Genomic DNA, 20,077 nt, shown 5'->3' on the forward strand with positions numbered 1-20,077 from the left:
AAACGCAGAATAACCTTTAACGGGTTATTAAAACAGACAGAGATAGCAGATTGAATTAATGCTACAGGGCTTAAGCCCGAGTTTATGGCAGCGGCCGTGAATTTAACAAGACTGAGAAAGTTTATCAAAGAGGAAGATTGGAGGAGAAACTTTCTGAAGTAATGAGTTCAGAGAATTGTGGTCTTCAGCGGATTTGTTAAAGGTGCAGTGCGTCATTTTTGAAAATACTGATGAATCAAATTAACTTGATAAGGTGAAGAGGTTTGAGTCTCGCTCTGGTGGAGCGACTTAAAGCGACGTCCTGATTTCATCGAAACACTGAAGCTTCCACATGTGGCTTCGAGGATCTCTTAGAAAATAAGAGCATCTGTTCACAGCTCAAAAATTAAATATCATCTTCTGCGTCGCGTTTCCTCCGTCAGGGTTCCAGACGACTCGGACTCTCAGTCCGGGCCGATCAGACAGAGGCAGAACTGTCTGGAGTCTCGCAGGATGGAGGGGCAGGAGCTGCCCGTCCTCACGCTGGCGCCCTGCATCGGAACAGAGGGCGTCCCCGCCATCACCCAGGTGAGTCAGCCGGCGTTTCTATGGTGAACTGGCAGAAAACAAGTGAATGAGGAATGTGGAAGCAAGACTACACAACTGCTCCTCTCCTCTTCCTCACCACTGCTCCACTCCTCTTCCTCACCGCTGCTCCTCTCCTCTTCCTCACCACTGCTCCACTCCTCTTCCTCACCACTGCTCCTCTCCTCTTCCTCACCACTGCTCCTCTCATCTTCCTCACTACTGCTCCACTCCTCTTCCTCACCACTGCTCCTCTCCTCTTCCTCACCACTGCTCCACTCCTCACCACTGCTCCTCTCCTCTTCCTCACCACTACTTCACACCCCTGAGTGTGAATGTATGAAAATAAAACTGTTAGATGAGGAGATATCGTTCACCTGACCTCACCTCCTCTCGCTGTCTCTCTCCCTGCGGTCATTAGTGGATGTTAATACATTTCCTATGAGAGTCTGCAAACAAAATAAATAAAATAGCAATACAACTGTGTGTGTGTGTGTGTGTGTGTGTGTGTGTGTGTGTGTGTGACAGGCAGGGTGTTAAGGTTGTGAGCAGGTCCATGTGTGTGTATGTTGTACTTGTGTTTGTCCAGTTATCTTTTGTGTGTACGTCCGACCTGCTCTCGCTCATTTTCTCAGAGTGTGTGTTTGTGTGTCTGTGTGCGCTCTGCCTTCTCTCAGCCATAATTAATACCCGCAGGATTCTCATTATTCCGAGTGCAGAGCGAGTGCGGAGGCTGTGATCCGCTCTAACAAGCAGCGAGCAAACGTGTCAGCTGCTGAAATGCCTTAAGGCTGGAGAGGCCTGCCTGTGACTGGAAGGTCGCTGGTTCAAATCCCTTTAGTCTCAGTGCAAACTGCTGGGATGTGAGTGAGAAACTCCTGTGGACCACTGCAGGAAGAGGAGTCCACGGAGGAAGGCTCTTAATCCCTGTTTGTTGGTGTTCTGAAGCTCTGGTCTGAAGTGGGAATGTTTCTCAACTCAACAGAATTAAATTAACTTTTTCAGTTTCGCCTATGAAAAGTGAGAAAAGCTGATCCCCCCGATGTTTGCAGATACTCCTCGTCATCAAAGTAAATTCTAAAAACTCTAAATTAAAGGGAAAGGTTAATTCTCTTCATGTCTCGTGATCATTATGGATGTTTTAGTGTTTTAGTGCATCCGTCTACATGTGTGTAACGTGTTCAAACGTGGTTTAAAGGTTCAGTTGGACTTTAATTAGGATTTCTCTCTGGAGCCGCCATTTTGCACCAACACTCGCCTAGAGGGGGAGAAATCAGTCGTAGAATTAAAAAGACCAATTTGAAAACTCACCGCAGCAGAAAGCAGAAGAGACAGAATTATTTCAGTGTCAGTCATCTAGGACTCAAATGTGTTCTGGTGTTCCATTAACTGGAGGTTTCAGGCTGACGTCCGTGTAACGGAGCAGAAATGTGAACTGAAGGTGGAGGAGAGTGACGAGCGGGCGTGAAGTTATGGTTGTGTCTTTTCTGCCGACGTGAACACGACGCAGCTCAGTCAACAGAGGTCACACCGATAGCTTCAGGGCGTCACACTGAACCAAAGTGCAGTTTTTAACCTTTTATTCATTGTGAATTTAATTTCTGCACAAATCTGTTATGTTTCTCAACACGTGTTCACCCGAAGGCCTCAGCGCTGAGGTGCATGTAAACCCGCCGAACCTGACGAGGCTCCAGCGGAGACGAGATGAATTGTGCTACAGCGCCAATTAACCTCCAGTGTCATCCTCTCGGCTGCAGCTCAATAAATCAATCATATGGTGAAATAAACCCAGCAGCGCCGAGATGTTGCTGATAAAAGTCGGCACGTCGCAGAGCTGGTTTGAAAAGACCTCCCACTGTCCTTTCAACCAACGCTCAGCCTCCGCCACATCCTCAATTACCAGCTTTAAATAAGATGCGAATATAAATACGTGATCTGATCATTCATCACTAATCACTTTGTGCTGACTTTCATGGAGTGAATTGAAAACCAGTCAACAGAGCACGTGTGGATGAAGACGTAGAGATCTGAAATAAAGCTGAAGAGACGACTTCTCAAAAACAACTTGCAACGACGTGAACCAGCGTGTGTTTGTATAAAACGTGTTTCCTGCAGACTTCGAACCGAACGGATGAAACTGTTGAACTGACGGTTTGATTAAGTTCTTGGCCTTTTACTTTTCACTGCACATTTTTACAAGAGGGCTTTTTAAAGACAGTTTGATCCGTTGTCTCCTGCGTCGTTTAAACTTGTAATTGCACGATGTGTTTTATGTCTGTGAAGCACTTGCACACAACCTGCTTGTCAAAGTGTTGAATACATAGTTTTTTTTATTATCCTTAGTACTGTTGTGTAGTAATGACACGGCAGTACACGTACATTTGGTTGAGTAGTGGATGTTACTTTAACATCAGGTTCTTTCCCGTGTTCTAGACACACACACACACACACACACACACACACACACACTCTCCAGACGGGTTAATTTCGACATGCATCCTGCCTTCATAATAAAACTGACCCAGTTCCACTTCTCTCTGTGTTGGTTTGTTTTTCTCCTCTCGGCTCATATTTTCTTTCTGAACACGTCCGACGGAATCATTAATACATCAGAGTGCTGGTGCTTTGAACTTTGACCTCCTGAGAGTTCCTGTGTGTGTGTGTGTGTGTGTGTGTGTGTGTGTGTGCATCACCTACACCTCTGCTTCAGACTGAAAATATCTAACACTTGAATATTTGAATGTGGAATATTTTTTAGAGCTCGATGCTGCTTAAATGTTTTAGAGGCTCTGTTTATTTATTAGTGTATAAAACCATGTTAGACACTTGTTTTTCTCTTTTGGGACTCTGTTGTCTTACAGGAACAGTTACACTTGAACTGACTATAGCTCATAAAATAATGCACATTATTAGGGAATCAGATTTATCACAGACCCTCCGGTGCAGTGAAAAGCAGCTTTAGTTTCAGGTGATTATACACTAATAAAAACATCTTTATGTTATATTCCTTTTCTGTTGAAAGATCCTCCTCAATCCCACAAACTGAAGTTTAAACTGCAATTATACTTCACCTAAATGTCACTTTTCTTCCTGTCTCTGCCTCTTTTTCATTTTCATCCCCTCTTCCCTCTTACTAACAAACAGTTTTAACTCTGAAAAGATGAAGATGAATGAGTGACTTTGTCTTGGTCTCTGTCTGCAGGAGTGGGTGTACACTCACGGGCAGCAGATCCGTCAGCAGCAGCACTGTCTGTCTCTGTCCACCACCTTCCCTGCCTCCCAGGTCCTGCTGCTGCCCTGCAACATGGCCGACGGCAAGCAGGTCTGTACGACACACACACACACACACACAGACAGCCGACAGGTGGTGTGTACCTGCAGGCGAGTCACTACCATACATCATATGGCTGATAAATTAATCTAAATGTTAATTAATCTAAAGCTAAATTTGTCTAGAGATGATCGACTCACACACACACGTTCATGCTGCAGGGGCAGATGCTTGACACTTTTTTGGACAGGCAGGTTGAAATAACACACACACACACACACACGTCATTACCTGACCACTGGGCTCCTTGACGGTGTCCCAGAAGCCCCTGCAGCAGAGAACAACCTGACAACCAATAAATCACTCGAGAGAGAGAGAGGGAGAGAGAGAGAGAGAGAGAGAGGCACAGGTGGGAAAGTGAATCGAGGACGAGAGAGGGAAGAGTTAGAGGACGGGGAGAGAGAGAGTCAGAGGAAGATTAGCTCATTACACCTCACCAACTGTTCAGTCAGCACAGACAAATGTGCTTAACGTGTGTGTTTGACTGATTATTAGGTTGTGATCACACGTGAAAACAGGCTGCACATGTTTTCACGTGTGTGTGTGTGTGAGTGAGAGAGATTCACTCTGTGTCATTGCTGTTATGTTATCAGGATGTGTGAGTCATCTGTGACAGGTGGGAACGATGAAGAGGCCAAAGAGAGAGAGAGAGAGAGGGATGATCACAAAAGAGGGAGGGATACGTAAATGAAGGGGGGGGGGGGGGGTCTTCTGCTCGACGCTTTTCTGGAGCATCGACACTGAAAATTAGGACAGTGGTGAATTGTTTCCCAGCGTTTGTTCAGCACGCGTCAGACACATCGAGTTTAAGAGAAGGAAAGAGGCAGGAAATGGAGGAAGGAGAAATAATTTATAGGGAGGAAAGAACAGAAGGTTCGTCGGTAGGAAAGAAGATGGAGTCTGCAAAAAAAAAAAGGGAGAAACAGGACAAACATGAAGGAAGAAAGAATGACAAAGGGTGGGATGAGGAGGAAGTAAAGAGAGAGGTAAACATGTTTCTGGTGTTTGATTCTGGTGTTTTGACACACACACACACACACACACACACACACACACACACAGGGAGGTGATATGTAGCTGGAGGAGTTGAAGCTCAGGTTTGTTAGATGAACATCAGATACAAGTCTGTTAAATGAAGTGACTAACAAAGAACACACACACACACACACAGTGCTGGTACATGTCCTAGTTGTGTGTGTGTGTGTGTGTGTGTGTGTGTGTGTCAGAAGGCAGGAAGCAGAGCGATGATGGCTAATTAGAACGAAGATTCACTGGAGAAACAGCCCAGAGCTGACTGGTAGAGAGACACTGAGACCAGCAGAGAGAGAGAGAGAGAGAGACGAGGAAATGTAGAGGGAGGTTAAATTAAGGAGAGAGAGAGGGATGGGATGAGAGAAAGTGGTGGAGATAGAACTTAACAGAACATGACAGAGAGAGAGAGAGAGAGAGAGAGAGAGAGAGGATGGTGTTGAGGAGGAGAAGAGAATGAGAGAGTGAATACAAATAAAAAGTTATAAATAGATGGTTGGACGTGTTAAAACATGAATATGACGTCGTGCTCTGATGAGACAAGAAACAAACAGTCGAGAACTTTCCACTTATTAAAAATTAAACCTTTAAATTGTTATTGCACTGATGTGATGATGAAGTTACGCTGACAGGTCAGAATCCTGAACGTGTTGATGTCGTGTTGTAGCTGCAGGAAGATGGTTTTTAAACTGTAAACAAAGATGTCTCCATCGCCCCCTGGTGGCTGGTTTATAGGTATAGAGTGTAAGTTCTTATCATTTATCACTTATCGTTTGTTCATGTTTTGGTTTTTCGCCGTCGCTCGTTTCGACCTGATGATCGTCACGAGGACGAGACTGTCGGTTTTCATCGTTAACGCCAGTCGACATAATTAAAGTGACTGTGTGACTGTGTTTTATTTTGAAAATGAGAGTCCACATGTCGCCGCTCTTCTTCCCGCTCTGGTTTTTTTTTTTCCACCTTCGATCACGTGTTCCATCAGTCATATGCTGCATTGTGTCTTCAGTAGCTCCGCCTCCTGTGTTTACTCGTTCTTCTGCTCCGTGTTTCACAGACTTTACATTTCTTCATTGATATCCACATCATCTTTGTTCAGTGGAGTTGGATGTAGATCCCTTTTTAAAGGAAGAGCCTCTTTCATTAGGACTCTTTCATTTCACCGCCGGTCGGTGGCGTCACGTTGACATGTGACCGCTGTCGTCAGCAGCAGGTGAAGTGTGATCGGCTCGCTGCCTCTTCAGCCAAAGAACGAGTCAAATCCACAGTTTATGGCTGAGGAGTTGTGAAATGTTGACGCACCCTAAAACCCCAGAGGAGGAGAGTTCAGGTCTGATCTGTGTTCACCCCGCGATGGCCGCAGCCTGATCCCAGTGCATTCTGGGATAAACTCCCGTCACCTTTTCCCCCGCTGGAAAAGAACAGAAGTGCCAGGAACTGTAATGTATGCAAATGTAATGTAAATGTAAAGACAGGTGTTATTCTCACTGCAGCCGTCAGTAACGAGGTGAATGCTAATTGATTTACTTTTAATTATCCCTGCGTCTTTTTTTTTTCCACCCAATTAAAAAGCTCTGCATCCCGACGCTGCGCTGTGATGAGCGAGTCGTCTCCACAATGAAGACCCACAATGCAGTTCTCTGTCTGTGTGTGTGTGTGTTTGTGCTCTTACAAGGTCTTAAGAGATCAAGATCGACCAACATGACGGCGACACGCCTCAGAGGCTCAGCAAACACAACATGGCCGCTCCCTGCCGACGTGCACACACACACACACACACACCCAAACACATGCACGCTGAAATTACAGACTCACACACACACAGATTGTTTGTTCCTCTCTCTCCTCCTTTATCTGTCAATCTGCTCCCTCTCTCTGATGACTGGGTTTCAGACCCACAGTTTGATAAAAGCCTCTTTTCATGTCTGATCATATCTGCGGCTTTGTTTTCCAGCTATGAATCATGCACGAGCACACACACACACACACACACTGTACTTCTATTTTAGTGAGGACAATGCATTCACTGCCTCCTGCTTTAAACCTAAACCTTATTCTAATCACCAAAATGTCCTCACTCTGTCAGGTCTTCACAGAGAGCACTCACACTCTCAGTCGTGTCTCTGGGACTTCAGAGGACATGACTTGGAGACTCACTCGAACCTTGACCATAGTTCCGTCCTAAACCTAAACTAAACCCAACCTTCAAACACGTAATGTTTATATTATGGGGACTTGCTTTCTTCATAATGTGTCTGTTTAAATAGATTTAGGTCCCCACAACATGAGTAATATCTGGACACACACACACACACACACACTCTCTCACAGCAGAAAAGGCAGCTGATGACTCTGCCATCTAGTGGTGATCAGTAGCAAACACACGTTTCCTGTAAGGAACCTGCAGCAGTCCACTGTTAGAATTTAAAATCACCACATGAATCAATATTTTCACGAACATAGTGTCATGAGCTGTTAATTGTCGGGTCGGTGGTTCGATTCCTCGGCTGTTCGGGCGTTGTTGCACCTAAGTGTGTGAATTGAGTAAAGTGTGAGTCCGGCTTTTCTTTACTGGACCAAAGACTGTGAGACGTGAGATGTAATAATGCAATGAGCTGAATGTTGGTAGCTTGACGCGTTGTTTAGCTGCACGTGTTCTCATTCGAACTGTCGTGTCCTTCGCAGCGGTGGCAGAAGTCTGGGACGCACCTGGAGCACCTGGTGTCTCGGTTCTGTCTGGACTCGGAGATGGCTCTGGACGGGATGGACTCGTCGCGGATGCTGGTCATCAGCCCCTGTGAACTGACGGCGTACACACAGAGATGGGAAGTGCCCTTCTCCTGACCCCCAGCCCCCCCTTCCTCACCTTTTGACCTTTCACCTGCAAAAATCTGCCCCGACGCCGATTCTCCAGCTCACGCACCTGCTGCTCAGACAGTGAAGGTACATGACTGCGTCCTGTCGAGTCGCTGCGGTGATGGGAGTCGAACAGAAGGTCGACGAGCGCTTTGTCTCTTTAGCGTTAAACATGAGAAGAAATCGAGTAGAGAACTTCGGCAGGTCTGAAATCCTGATTCACAGAGGATGGGTGCTGGATCGAAACTTTGCCGAAGGAGGAGACGCATCAGGAAAGTTTGTTTAGCCTGGAGATTATATCCATAAAGTTCTTATGTTGAACCAAGTGCACCTTAAAACCTGGAACTGTCAAAGATATGAGTCGGACAGAAGCTTTGCTCGAGGAACAAGAGTTAATCAGAGAATGTTTCTTGGAATCTTTTGCAATGAAAATGTTTGAATTTTGGAAATTAAAACCAAGCACAACTGAAATTTTTAGTTTACTTGGTCAAATATCTTTACTGCAGTAACCTGACTCACCGGGTTTGTCTGGACACTGAAGCACAAACGATTAGTTTCACCTCCTCCTGCTCTGAAACTATGAATTACTAGATTAACGACTTAAAGCCACACGTCCAACTTGACGCTCACCACAAAGTCCAAATTTACACGTTTATCAAGCCGGTCAAACCTCGGACCCGTCAAACAGCTTGACAAAATCAAAAATCTGGAAACTGACCTGAGAAAAGAAAGCTTTTCTAAATGTATTCACCTGCTGCAGAATTAACTTAAAGTGTAACAATACAAGATTCTCTCGCCTTGTCTTGAGGCTGAGGCTCCCCCTATAGGTGGAATACGTAATTCACAAATATCAGACAAGCTGATGGGGAAGAAACTGGAAACCACGGAAGCCAAAGGTCCAGGTCGACCGACGAGGTTTTTGGAGTCCGGCATTAAAACATTTGCAGATTCACTGCGTCCAACTCAGAGTGGAACAGAAGCATACGAGCTAACAAGCTACTACAGCGAGCAAGTAGCGGACGCAGTTATGGATGTCCGAGCATGGAACTGTTTGGCTAACTTGTTAAACCTCTATTGAAATGGGTTTACCTACTTCTGATAAACTTCAAAAACTTAGCACACAACGTCAAGCAGAGCAAACGAGCTGAAGGTCTGATGTCCAATAACAGCGCCAGGGCCACATCTGTCCTGCATCCATTTTTAGCTTCTGTCTAATTTGGCAAGACAGCGAGACGAACTCGTACCGGCAATGGAAAAGAAAACAACCGTCTGTTTTAGTGCGTTTACCCACATTTCAAAGAACCTACATTTACCTGATAATTTGGATGTGAAAGAGGAATAAGTTTGTGTCTCATCAACATGACTTCAACGCTGTAATTTGCAGGTTTAAAAACGACATAGTGCTGCTCTGCTTTCCAAAACGAGTAAAAGATGAAATGTCGGCCCTGGGATTTTTAGAAGACGATCATTTCCCTGCAACAGCTTTGGCTCCAGCGGCTTCCATGTCAGCCGATCTGATTGCAGGAGGAGAGAGGAGCACGAAGGAGAAGGAAAGACGTGAAGGAGGACGAGACCCTGGAGGAACCAGAAGTTTACAACCAGAGGAGTCAAGTCTGCAGGCGACCCGATGAACAGCATGAACGCAGCACATCTCCTCTGCAGTGTTTTCCGTCGCAGCTGCTCCAGATGAGAAGTGCTGCCGTGCATGTGAGAATTTTCTCCACCAGTTCACGTTTATTTTAGTTTCTCACGCACACCTTTAATTAACTCAGTCGAACTGGGAGAAAAAGCTTTACTCAATAATCTTTCAATCACTGTGATGAAGATTCATCAACGTCACGTTTCCTGTTCGACTTTGGAGGATTCACAAAACAGTCGAGGTTTAGAATCGAAAATCATCGAAAATCAACCAAACCTGAGATTATTTCAAGTTTTACGACTGAAGTTAATTTCTGACCTGAAAATGTTAAAGGAAACTTCTCTAAACTTCTCCGACAGTCATTTGACATGAAAAAGCACTTTTTTGATCTTGAGATGATTGATTCCTGATTTTGGAACCAGATCTTCTGTGTATTTCACAGCTTTGATATAATGTTTGACTCTGAATAAAGGTTTTGTAATGGCTGCCTCTATTTTATTGAAATAGCTGTGATGTTTACATTGAGGTACAAACACAGATACTGCACGAAACTCGGCTGAAATTATTTTTTATTATGCTGCTACTTTATTATTTGCCACTAATGCTGTTAGTTTTAGTTTGGAGGTATTAGTATTGCAGACAACAACGTTTGTTACACAAATACTTTAATATTACGTCTATAATTTCCACTAGTCTTATTTCTAATGATGTTGCCACATGTTCAATTTACCACTATGCTACTTTCACTTCCATTTCAACTACAGCTGTTTGATCCCAGATGTCACTGTGGTGTCTGCGATGGGATGGTTTTGATACGCAGTGAGTGTACGGTGGCCGAGAGGGTTCGACGCTCTGCAAATTAAGAAAAAATACTTTGGGAAATGAATGAAGTCTGCTCCTCGTCAGTGAGGATTTAACACAGAGATTTGAACTACAGCAGGTTCATCAGTTTTCGGGGTCCCCCTGGAAACATTTCCGTTGTCGCTGTTTGCAGCAAGTTTCTGTATTTACATGTGTTGTGTGACTTTTTGCAGCTCGTGTCGTCGAATTGATGAAGCTGTTTCTTTAATTTACTCGTGTTTTCTCTATATGCATGTGTTTGCTTATATTGCAGTGCGCTGAGTTAATTATTATTATCATTAGTAGTAATAGTAGTTATTGTTATTGTCCTACTGTTAATGACACAGATACAGGAGCTGTTCTGTTTCTCTGTCGCAATTAATTAATGTTATGTCACATTTTAGAGCTGAAGAGAGAAAACATTTAATACTTTAATACACAAGGTGAGGGAGGGTCTGTTTAAGCTCTCTCTCTCCCTCCCTCCCTCCCCCTCCTCTCTCTCTCTCTCTCTCTCTCTCTCTCTCTCGGAGGAGGAGGATGTGTCTCCTCCTTGTTTCTTCATCATCATCTTTCATCATGAACTCTTCTTCTCTCTGACTTGCATCGACTCTCTCACCAGCAGCTGATCGTCCTCTGACCTTGTTCTCCTGCAGGAGACTCGTCTTCTCGTGAGTATTCTCATCTTCTCATCTCGCTCCTGAGGAAACGAGACAAATCCCCACAGATCGTGTTCCTGCTCATTTTCACGTCCAACCTGATTCACGACCAGAATCTCGTCCGTAAGATTTTAACACGCAGGAGAAACGGTGACGTTTCAGAAACATCACGATTAAAAATATAATAATTATAATAATTCAGCCCTGAGCCACGTTTCCGGTCGGACCAGTGTTAACGCAGCACCGACGTGGCTGTAGTCCGTTCTCCCGTTCGTCTCATATCCGCCAACAGAGAAAAGACTACAAGTCCCAGCTAAAGAGGCGGAAGTAGGGGCGAACCATGTTATCTCTGAAAACGTAGGATTTGGTAAAACATTCAAGGTTACAGAAGAATAAACGTGTAAAAACTGACTTTTGTTCAACTTGATGAATGAAGAACGAATAAAATCGTTGTTTTATTGTAGTTTTCACTAAATTGTCGTCAAATTAATATCATTCAATCGTTTTATCTGTTTACTTCACGCTTTAAATGAACTGTGACCGCAATGCGCATTTCTGTTTCGCTGTTTGGCGGCAGAGCGAAGAAAAGTGTTCCTGTTTTTATAAAAATACTTGAACTCTACTCTAGATGGAGGTGTTACTCTCTCACTCGGAGTATTTTTGTTACTGTACATTACGAACGCGAAGTTTCCGAGGAGCTTGAAGGCAGCACAGCTCTCCTCGGCGCACAGTGTGACGTCATCACCGAGGGACTCCCGACCAGCGGTTTGTCTTTGATCCGAGTCGAAAATAAAACTCGTCAACATGTTGATTTGTGACTTTGATCAACATGTTTCCAGACCGGAAGTCCAATGACGAGTCTTCGGCCTGCAGGGAGAAGTGAGTCCGTGTCCGCTGAGGTTTAAAATAAGATTCACGTTCCACGAAAACCTGCTGAGATTTAATAAACTCACGATCTTTGCGCGATATCTTTTCCACGTGACGCAGGTTTTAGGGTTCTTTGAATTGTTTCTGGTAAAGTTCAGTGTTAATTGAAAACAAGTCTGAATAAAAGTTCTCTAAAATCAGCTCAGTGAATAAGAAGCAACACAGAGAAAAGCCAGGAAGGTGTAATAATGATCATTCAAACCTACAACCAGATGTCTAGAACAGAATTAATATAAAAACATGATTCTTCTCCTTTTGTTTTGGTAATTATTAAGAAATACGTCCTTTTATTTCACTCAGGTTTTGTTCTTGAAGTCGTCTCCTTCTCATTTCTACTGAAATTTCATGTTAAATTAATGCAAATCTTGGTGAAAGTTTATAAATATGAAATAAACACAGAGAGACTTCATTATTACTGAGTGTTCATTATAATTCTAATCCACTCTTTTTAACGTCATGTTGCTTTTCACACATTGTGAGTGATTATAAACAGTATAAGTTAAATTCAAATTCTCCCCAAAGTTACTTTGGATGTGTTTTTTTCTTAACTCCTGTTTTCCTCCCCCCTAAGCCACCCCATGTTTCTTCGCCGGGTGAGCTCCTTCAGCTCCTCCTTCCTTCCCCACGCTTACTACCCTCCTCTCAGCAGCGCCTCCTTCACCTCCCCCCCACAAGTTATCCCGACTCCTCCTCCATGGTGGTCAGTGCAAGGATTTCCACCCTGGCTTCCGAGACCCCCCCTCACCCACCCAACGGCCCCTCAGGTTTTCACTGGCAGGACATTTCCTCCTCATCACATCAACGCCAGCGGTAGTTGGCGTTCGTTCTACACCTCTGCTGGCCTCCTGATGGAGCGGGCTGACAGAGATCGAGAGCCTCCTCATAAACGGAGGAAGAGTGAAGAGGAGAAGCGGCGCTATGATGAAAGACGAGGACACAGAGGAGGAGCAGGGGCAACCGGAGGGAAGGTTAATGATGGAAACGCAAAGAGGGAGCGACATCACCCGGATCCCAGGGTGGAGAGCAGCCCTCGACCGAACCATCACTTTAGAGAGGGAGGTCGGGACAAAGGGAAGAATGGAGGCGGAAGAGGTGTGAGCCGGGAAAACAGCAGAGATAAAGATGTGGAAAAGAATAAAACTGGGAATAGAGAGCGCACCGGTCCAGATGGAACCGTGACTCAACAAAGGAACAAACATCATCAAGAAGGACACAAAGATTCTCGACCTGCAGCTTCCAGAACTCAAACACCCAAAACTAAACCTCAACATGGTGAAGTTCCCACACACAAACCCAAACCCAACCCCTGGTTCAAAGAGAGAGGTGCAGAGGAGCAGGGAGTTCCTCACAGGAGAACAAAAGCACCAGAGGATCAGCTACGGGGCAGAGGTGGAGGCGGAGGTCCTTGGAAGACGCTTCATTCTCAGCCTTGCAGCAACACTCGTCCCCCAAACCCAGGGCAGGGAAGTAGAGATCACACTCAACCTCCTCCACCCGGAACATCTCCGCCTGTCGGACACCAGGACGCAGCCACACCGGTGACATGTATGTTCATTCTTTGAGGAAGCCTTTGACTGAAATATGATTCACTGATTATTCTGGGCTTGTTCTGTTTAAGTACAAGTTTAAGAGCCTTTGTTTAACAGTTAGACTGGAAACAGTTGAGCGGGATTATGAATATAGAGCCGGAGCTTTTGATTTTTGTTATTCATCAAATTCTAGTCAGTGACTCGGACATAAGCCTCCTGATCTGAGATCAAATCTATAAACTCTTGTGTTAATCCTTCACTGCTCCCTCTCTTCAGCTCTTCAGAGACACTGGGAGACCTCTCCCGCTTGCAGGACGTTCCCTCAACCACCAGGGGACAGCACAGTCTTTGACTTCTCAGTGATGAGCTACAACATCCTGTCTCAGGAGCTGCTGCAGGACAACGTCTACCTGTACAGACACTGTGACCCCGGCGTCCTGCCCTGGGAGTACCGGCTGCCCAACCTGCTGGCAGAGATTCAGCAGCACGACGCTGACGTGAGTGGATCCGATCACACTTCACTGGTCCTCTCCACATGAGATGAGAACCTGAACATCACACACACACAACCTGGATTCAAGAGTTTGATGGAAACTTTTGTTTTTTCTTTTCTTTAGATTCTGTGTCTGCAAGAAGTCCAGGAGGATCACTATGAGAACCAGATTAAACCTGCGCTGCAGAGGCTAGGTACTGTGTGTGTGTGTGTGTGTGTGTCCTCTAAAACTCATGTTCAACTTTTCAGTGAATAAATGAACCTTCTAGAAGAATATACAAATATATTGTGTGAAATAATAAATCAGGCGCATGCATATAGACTGTAAATAAAGATGGACGACGCTTCACCACTTCCTGTCGTTTTAAAAGAAAGAGTCGGAGCTGCGGTATAAAGGTCCTGCTGTCAATCAAGGTCTATGTCCAATCCACTAACATGGAGGGGGTGCTGTTTGTGACCTGCTTGCAGCCAGCCACCAGGGGGCGATCCAATGTTTTGACTTCATGTCGTCCATCTTTTACGTACAGCCTGTTGTTGTGCACCGGTGTGTGCTCTTATAGACTCCTCCGTGTGAATCAGGTTACCAGTGTGAGTATAAGAAGCGGACAGGAAGTAAACCAGATGGATGTGCCGTCATCTTCAAATCATCCCGCCTCTCCCTCGTCTCCTCCCATCCCGTTGAGTTTTTCCGCCCCAGCGACGCCCTCCTCGACAGGGACAACGTGGGATTGGTTGTGCTCCTGCGACCCAACAATGTCGTCTGCAAGTCCGATCCCTCTGGTTTCATCTGTGTGGCCAACACCCACCTCCTGTACAACCCGCGCCGCGGTGACATCAAGCTGGCTCAGCTCGCCATCCTGTTGGCCGAGATCAGCCGGCTGTCCCGCCTCCCAGATGGCTCAACCAATCCGGTGCTGCTCTGCGGGGATTTCAACTCAACACCCTGGAGTCCGCTCTACAGCTTCCTGACCACAGGCGGCCTGGACTACAGAGGACTGCAGATCGGCATGGTGTGACACACACACACACACACACACACACACACACTTTTAATAAACAAAACAATTGGTCAATTATTTGAAAAATAATGTGACTCTTGATTAGATCTAAACAATAATAATTTGTGTGTGTGTGTGTGTGTGTGTGTGTGTGTGTGTGTGTGTGTGTAGGTGTCTGGTCAGGAGAACATTCCCAGAGGTCAGCGTCTCCTCACGTCTCCGATCTGGTCTCACAGTTTAGGAATCAACCTCAAGTGTCAGTACGAGAACAAACTCTCAGCTGAGTCCTGCTCCGACAGAACCAGTCCTTCAGGTAAACTCACCCTGCTGCTAGTTCGGTTTAGTTTAGTTCAGTTCAGTTGAGTTTGGCTAAGTTCAGATTGTTTGAATCTAGTTTTCAGTTAATTAGGTTTAGTTGACTTTGTTTTTATGTTGAGTTTAATTGGTTTAGTTTTATTAATTTATTTCTTAGTTAGGTTCAGTTGATGTGAGTTTAAGTTGTAGTTTAAATCAAGTGCGTTGTTGAGCTTCACCTCCGTGTCTGTCTCAGCCGTGGAAGGAGCCATCTCTAATCTGACCGTCGAAGATCTCGTCAACAAAACTGCTGCTTCTGCTTTTAACAGGTAACGTGTGACATCACTCACAGGTTCACGTGTCAGTTTGTCTCAAATGACAACGGCTGTTAAGTGTGTTAACTCAATATGAAACGTGTGTGTGTGTGTGTGTCTTTAGAGCGAAGATCGAGCACAGCCTGAATCTGAAGTCTTCTTATCAGCACCGCCTGATGCATGATGGGAGACCTGAGATCACCACCTGTCACTCCCGCACCGCCATAACTGTGGATTACATCCTGTTCACCCCCGGTACACACACACACACACACACACACACACACACACACCTGTTCTGTCCTGAATCATTTTTTATTTTCCTGCAAATAAGAAACATTATATTTTCTACTCAAGAGCATCAGCGTTTAAAGTCGACGTCATAGCAGCAAAACGACGAATAGAATTAATCAACAACACAAGACGAGTCCGTCTCAGATTCAGATTCTCTTCAGTTTCGTGGTTTTTACTCAGACAATAGTCAGGTTGCATTTCTCCTCATTTCTGTCCCCGTTTCTTTCCGTCCTTGGAAGAATTCTCCGCCTCCCCTTCGTGTCCCGGTGTCCGAGGCCTCGAGCTGCTGGGCAGACTGTCGCTGGTCGGCCAGTCCGAGCTGGAGGAAGTCAACTGCCTGCCCAACCCGCGTCACTCGTCCGACCACCTCCCTCTCCTCGCTCGCTTCCGCTTTCGGCTCTGACCTGGGAAATCATCGGGGCAGCCGATCAGAACTGCTCTCATGATGCGACGCGTAAAACAGGATTAGAGACAGTTTTTCGCCAAGATCACTGTGAAGCATGTGGTGCACGTGCAGTATTTTGATTGGTGAGTTACTGTTCATGCGGACATTTTCACGCCCAAGAAGAAGGTTGATCCACACGGTGACGGAATCTGCACAATACCCACCACGGTGTTGAAGGACAAAAGCTTTTAAATGCAGAAATACAAGAGATGTAATTATGTCGAACACTGATGTTTCCGTTTTGAACATTGTGGGTGTGGATCGTCCTTTTAAACAAGTTGAAAGTTTACACAGTTCTAATAGTTGAAGGTTTGAGTTTTGAATTGAGGTTTATTATTAAAAATGTTGTGTTTATTACGATTAATAATTGATCAACGGTCACGTGGATTCTTTTCCCAGATTTTGGAAGCGTCCTCAACAATCGTCATTCGTTTTATCTAATTCTTTACACATATATATATATTTATATAGAATCAGTCCCACTACAGGAAACCAGGAAAACATTTATTGAACCTATTTGTTGTTTTCTGTCAGGATGTGAATTTACGAAGGGACAGATTTAATCTTAAATATTTTAACACTTGAAGATAAACTGCTGCTGGTGAGGAAAGCGACTTGATTGGTGGATTGAAAGTCTGACGGACATTTTGCTTCATTTCACACTTGAACATAATCGACAAACAACACGGATGGAAATATATTTTTCTATGTTTTGGGAAGAAACATTGTTTTCCAGTTTGTAAATAAAGAACATTTTTACATGTGGCTGCGGTTCAGCGTCGAGTTTGGTCTGTTTGACTCCAGCATCTTCACACTGTGAATTTATCACTGCTCATTTATTTGCTGATATTTCGAAGTGTGTGAAACAGGAGACGATTCTTCTTCTTGTGCAGTTTTGAGTGAATTACTGTGATACAACTTGTTTTGACCAAACTTGGCTGTAACACACGAACTACCAATACCTAGTTGTGTCGTTGTGTGGACAAAAAACATATACACAAATTCTTCACATACACACTAGTGAGAAGTTACAGGAAGTGTACTGGCAGCAATGTACTTGTTGTCAACGAGTATAAGAGCTGTAGTTCTTTGTGGAATAAACAGAACGTTCCACTGCAATTCAGTCTTACACACTTCTATCAGAGCAGTCGCCCTCACAACATACCTCACAATATACCTCACAATACCTCAGAATATACCTCACAATATACTTCACAATACACATCACAACACACCTCACAACATACCTCACAGTATACCTCAGAATATACCTCACAATACCTCACAATATACCTCACAATATACTTCACAATATACCTCATAATACACCTCAAGATATACCTCACAACACACATCACAATATACCTCACAATATACCTCACGATACCTCACAATATACCTCACAGTATACTTCACAATACACCTCACAGTATACCTCACAATACACCTCACAATATACCTCACAGTATACTTCACAATACACCTCACAATATACCTCACAGTATACCTCACAATACACATCACAACACACCTCACAATATACCTCACAATACACATCACAACACGCCTCACAATACACCTCACAGTATACCTCACAATACACCTCACAATATACCTCACAGTATACTTCACAATACACCTCACAATATACCTCACAGTATACCTCACAATACACATCACAACACGCCTCACAATATACCTCACAAGACACCTCACAATATACTTTACAATACACATCACAACATAGCTCACAATATACCTCACAATACACCTCACAGTATACCTCACAATACACCTCACAGTATACCTCACAATATACCTCACAATACCTCACAATATACCTCACAGTATACTTCACAATACACATCACAACATAGCTCACAATATACCTCACAGTATACCTCACAATATACCTCACAATACCTCACAATATACCTCACAGTATACCTCACAGTATACCTCACAATACACCTCACAGTATACCTCGCAATATACCTCATAATACACCTCACAACATACCTCACAATATACCTCACAATATACCTCACGATACCTCACAATATACCTCACAGTATCTCACAATATACCTCACAGTATACCTCACAATACACCTCACAACATACCTCACAGTATACCTCACAATACACCTCGCAATATACCTCACAACATACCTCACAATATACCTCACAATATCTCACAATATACCTCACAGTATACCTCACAATACACCTCACAACATACCTCACAATATACCTCACAATATCTCACAATATACCTCACAGTATACCTCACAATACACCTCACAGTATACCTCGCAATATACCTCATAATACACCTCACAACATACCTCACAATATACCTCACGATACCTCACAATATACCTCACAGTATACCTCACAATATACCTCACAGTATACCTCACAATACACCTCACAGTATACCTCACAATACACCTCACAGTATACCTCGCAATATACCTCATAATACACCTCACAATATACCTCACAATACACCTCGCAATATACCTCACAACATAGCTCACAATACACCTCGCAATATACCTCACAACATACCTCACAATACCTCACAGTACACCTCACAGTATATACCTCACAGTATCCTATAGAAACTGTGTTTACTTGTTAGAACAGATCAAATCTTTATCGTGGGTGATTTCAACATTCAGTTGATCAAACTGTGAACAAATGTAAAGAACTGCTTCCTTCTACACTTCCCTCTCAGCCATGTGTCAGTACAGTACAGGAAAGTATTCACAACTTTACTCCCACACTAGTTGATAACTTTATTAATAGAACAGCAGCCTCATTACAAACGACCCTTGACGCTGCCTCCTGCTAAAAAAGAAGAAGGTCAATCAGAGGAGATCAGCTCCGTGGTATAATTCTCAAACACGTGTTTTAAAACATCACAGAAGCTGGAGAGGAAGTGGCGTTCCACCAGTCAGCATGACTTTCACCGAGCCTGGAAGGAAAACCAGATGAATCACAAGAAAGCACTCAGAAATGCCAGAACCTCTTATTATTCACTATTAATCGTCTCAAGAACATCAAGGCCTGGATGAGCCAGAACCTCTAACTTCTAAATTCAGACGAAACTGAGGTTGTTGTAATTGACCCTAAACATCTCAGAGAAACAGTGTGTTGTGTTCTGTCGGCTCTGTTTTCACGTTCTTCTTCACTTCTATCTCTTTGTTTTCAGGTGCGTTGCTGCTACGTTTCAACCACGAATCCATTTTTGTTGATTTCGTCGTCCCGAATTGAAACTGGCTTCATCACAGTGAACAAGTATCCGAAGTATCCCTAGGGGTACTAGTACCCCCATTTGAGAATCACTGACCCACAGTAGTGTGAAGTTTTCTTTTAACGTTTCATTTCCATGCTCATGTTCAGGAGTTCATGTAAAAGCCTTTGTGTCCAGAGGGGGGTGCTGTGAGGGAACTAGTTGTGCAGCGTGAGGAACAGGAACCTCACGTCCATGTCACTGTTTCTCCTCAGATGAATTCATGTGATAAATGATATATTTTCTTTTGTAAAGTTCATTATTTACTTTATAACCGACCAAAGATCAGATGCTTGTTGTTGAGTTTTATGGGGATTTTGTTGTTTCTTTGTTTGTGTGTTGACAACAACAGTTTTCATTAGAAAGCCTGGACACATTTCTGTCTTTCTCTCTCTGTGGTTTTGCAGCTTCTTGTTTCTACACTGAAATGACCTGTGATGCTCGTCACTCTGAATGATGGGTACATTTATCTTCACACACAGTGACGTGACTGTTAAAGATGGGACCATATATGACAATGACTCTGAGACAAGACGGACGGTTACTTCTTCATTTACTTTATTGCATCACC

The 20,077-nt window shown here is 44.1% G+C and overlaps 2 protein-coding genes across 4 annotated transcripts in view; both read left to right on the forward strand.

Moving 5' to 3' along the window:
- galnt14 (UDP-N-acetyl-alpha-D-galactosamine:polypeptide N-acetylgalactosaminyltransferase 14 (GalNAc-T14)) overlaps positions 1–9,901 on the forward strand; it is a 94,119-nt gene extending 84,218 nt beyond the window's left edge. Inside the window, exons 13-15 of the mRNA XM_069515298.1 lie at positions 423–567; positions 3,767–3,886; positions 7,607–9,901. Coding sequence (XP_069371399.1) covers positions 423–567; positions 3,767–3,886; positions 7,607–7,765 — 424 coding nt within the window. The 3' untranslated portion in view covers positions 7,766–9,901. The remainder of the gene's footprint in view (positions 1–422; positions 568–3,766; positions 3,887–7,606) is intronic.
- Positions 9,902–10,785: 884 nt separating this feature from the next.
- On the forward strand, positions 10,786–19,939 carry angel2 (angel homolog 2 (Drosophila)). 3 transcript variants are annotated; one of them, XM_020110849.2, is made up of 9 exons: positions 10,786–10,924; positions 12,411–13,384; positions 13,645–13,865; positions 13,986–14,055; positions 14,441–14,871; positions 15,031–15,172; positions 15,410–15,482; positions 15,592–15,722; positions 16,001–16,971. In XM_020110849.2, the coding sequence occupies exons 2-9, from the start codon at positions 12,418–12,420 to the stop codon at positions 16,162–16,164; spliced, it is 2,199 nt and encodes a 732-aa protein (XP_019966408.2). In that variant the 5' UTR covers positions 10,786–10,924; positions 12,411–12,417; the 3' UTR covers positions 16,165–16,971. The 3 variants fall into 3 exon arrangements, with proteins under 3 accessions (XP_019966408.2, XP_069371395.1, XP_019966407.2); XM_069515294.1 differs by lacking the exons at positions 10,786–10,924; positions 16,001–16,971 and adding exons at positions 11,630–11,791; positions 19,426–19,939; XM_020110848.2 differs by lacking the exon at positions 10,786–10,924 and adding an exon at positions 11,631–11,791.
- The last annotated feature ends 138 nt before the right edge of the window (positions 19,940–20,077 follow it).

Source organism: Paralichthys olivaceus, chromosome 19 (genome assembly GCF_024713975.1).
Source record: "Paralichthys olivaceus isolate ysfri-2021 chromosome 19, ASM2471397v2, whole genome shotgun sequence".
Taxonomy (NCBI): Eukaryota; Metazoa; Chordata; class Actinopteri; order Pleuronectiformes; family Paralichthyidae; genus Paralichthys; species Paralichthys olivaceus.

What these genes read in the sequence shown, in the direction of transcription:
- angel2 (XM_020110848.2), top strand. Translation starts at nt 11,742, where the DNA reads ATGTTTCCAGACCGGAAGTCCAATGACGAGTCTTCGGCCTGCAGGGAG. An exon ending in CGCAGCCACACCGGTGACAT is followed by an intron (nt 13,385 to 13,644) that starts GTATGTTCATTC and finishes CCCTCTCTTCAG; the next exon opens with CTCTTCAGAGACACTGGGAG. An exon ending in ACCTGCGCTGCAGAGGCTAG is followed by an intron (nt 14,056 to 14,440) that starts GTACTGTGTGTG and finishes CGTGTGAATCAG; the next exon opens with GTTACCAGTGTGAGTATAAG.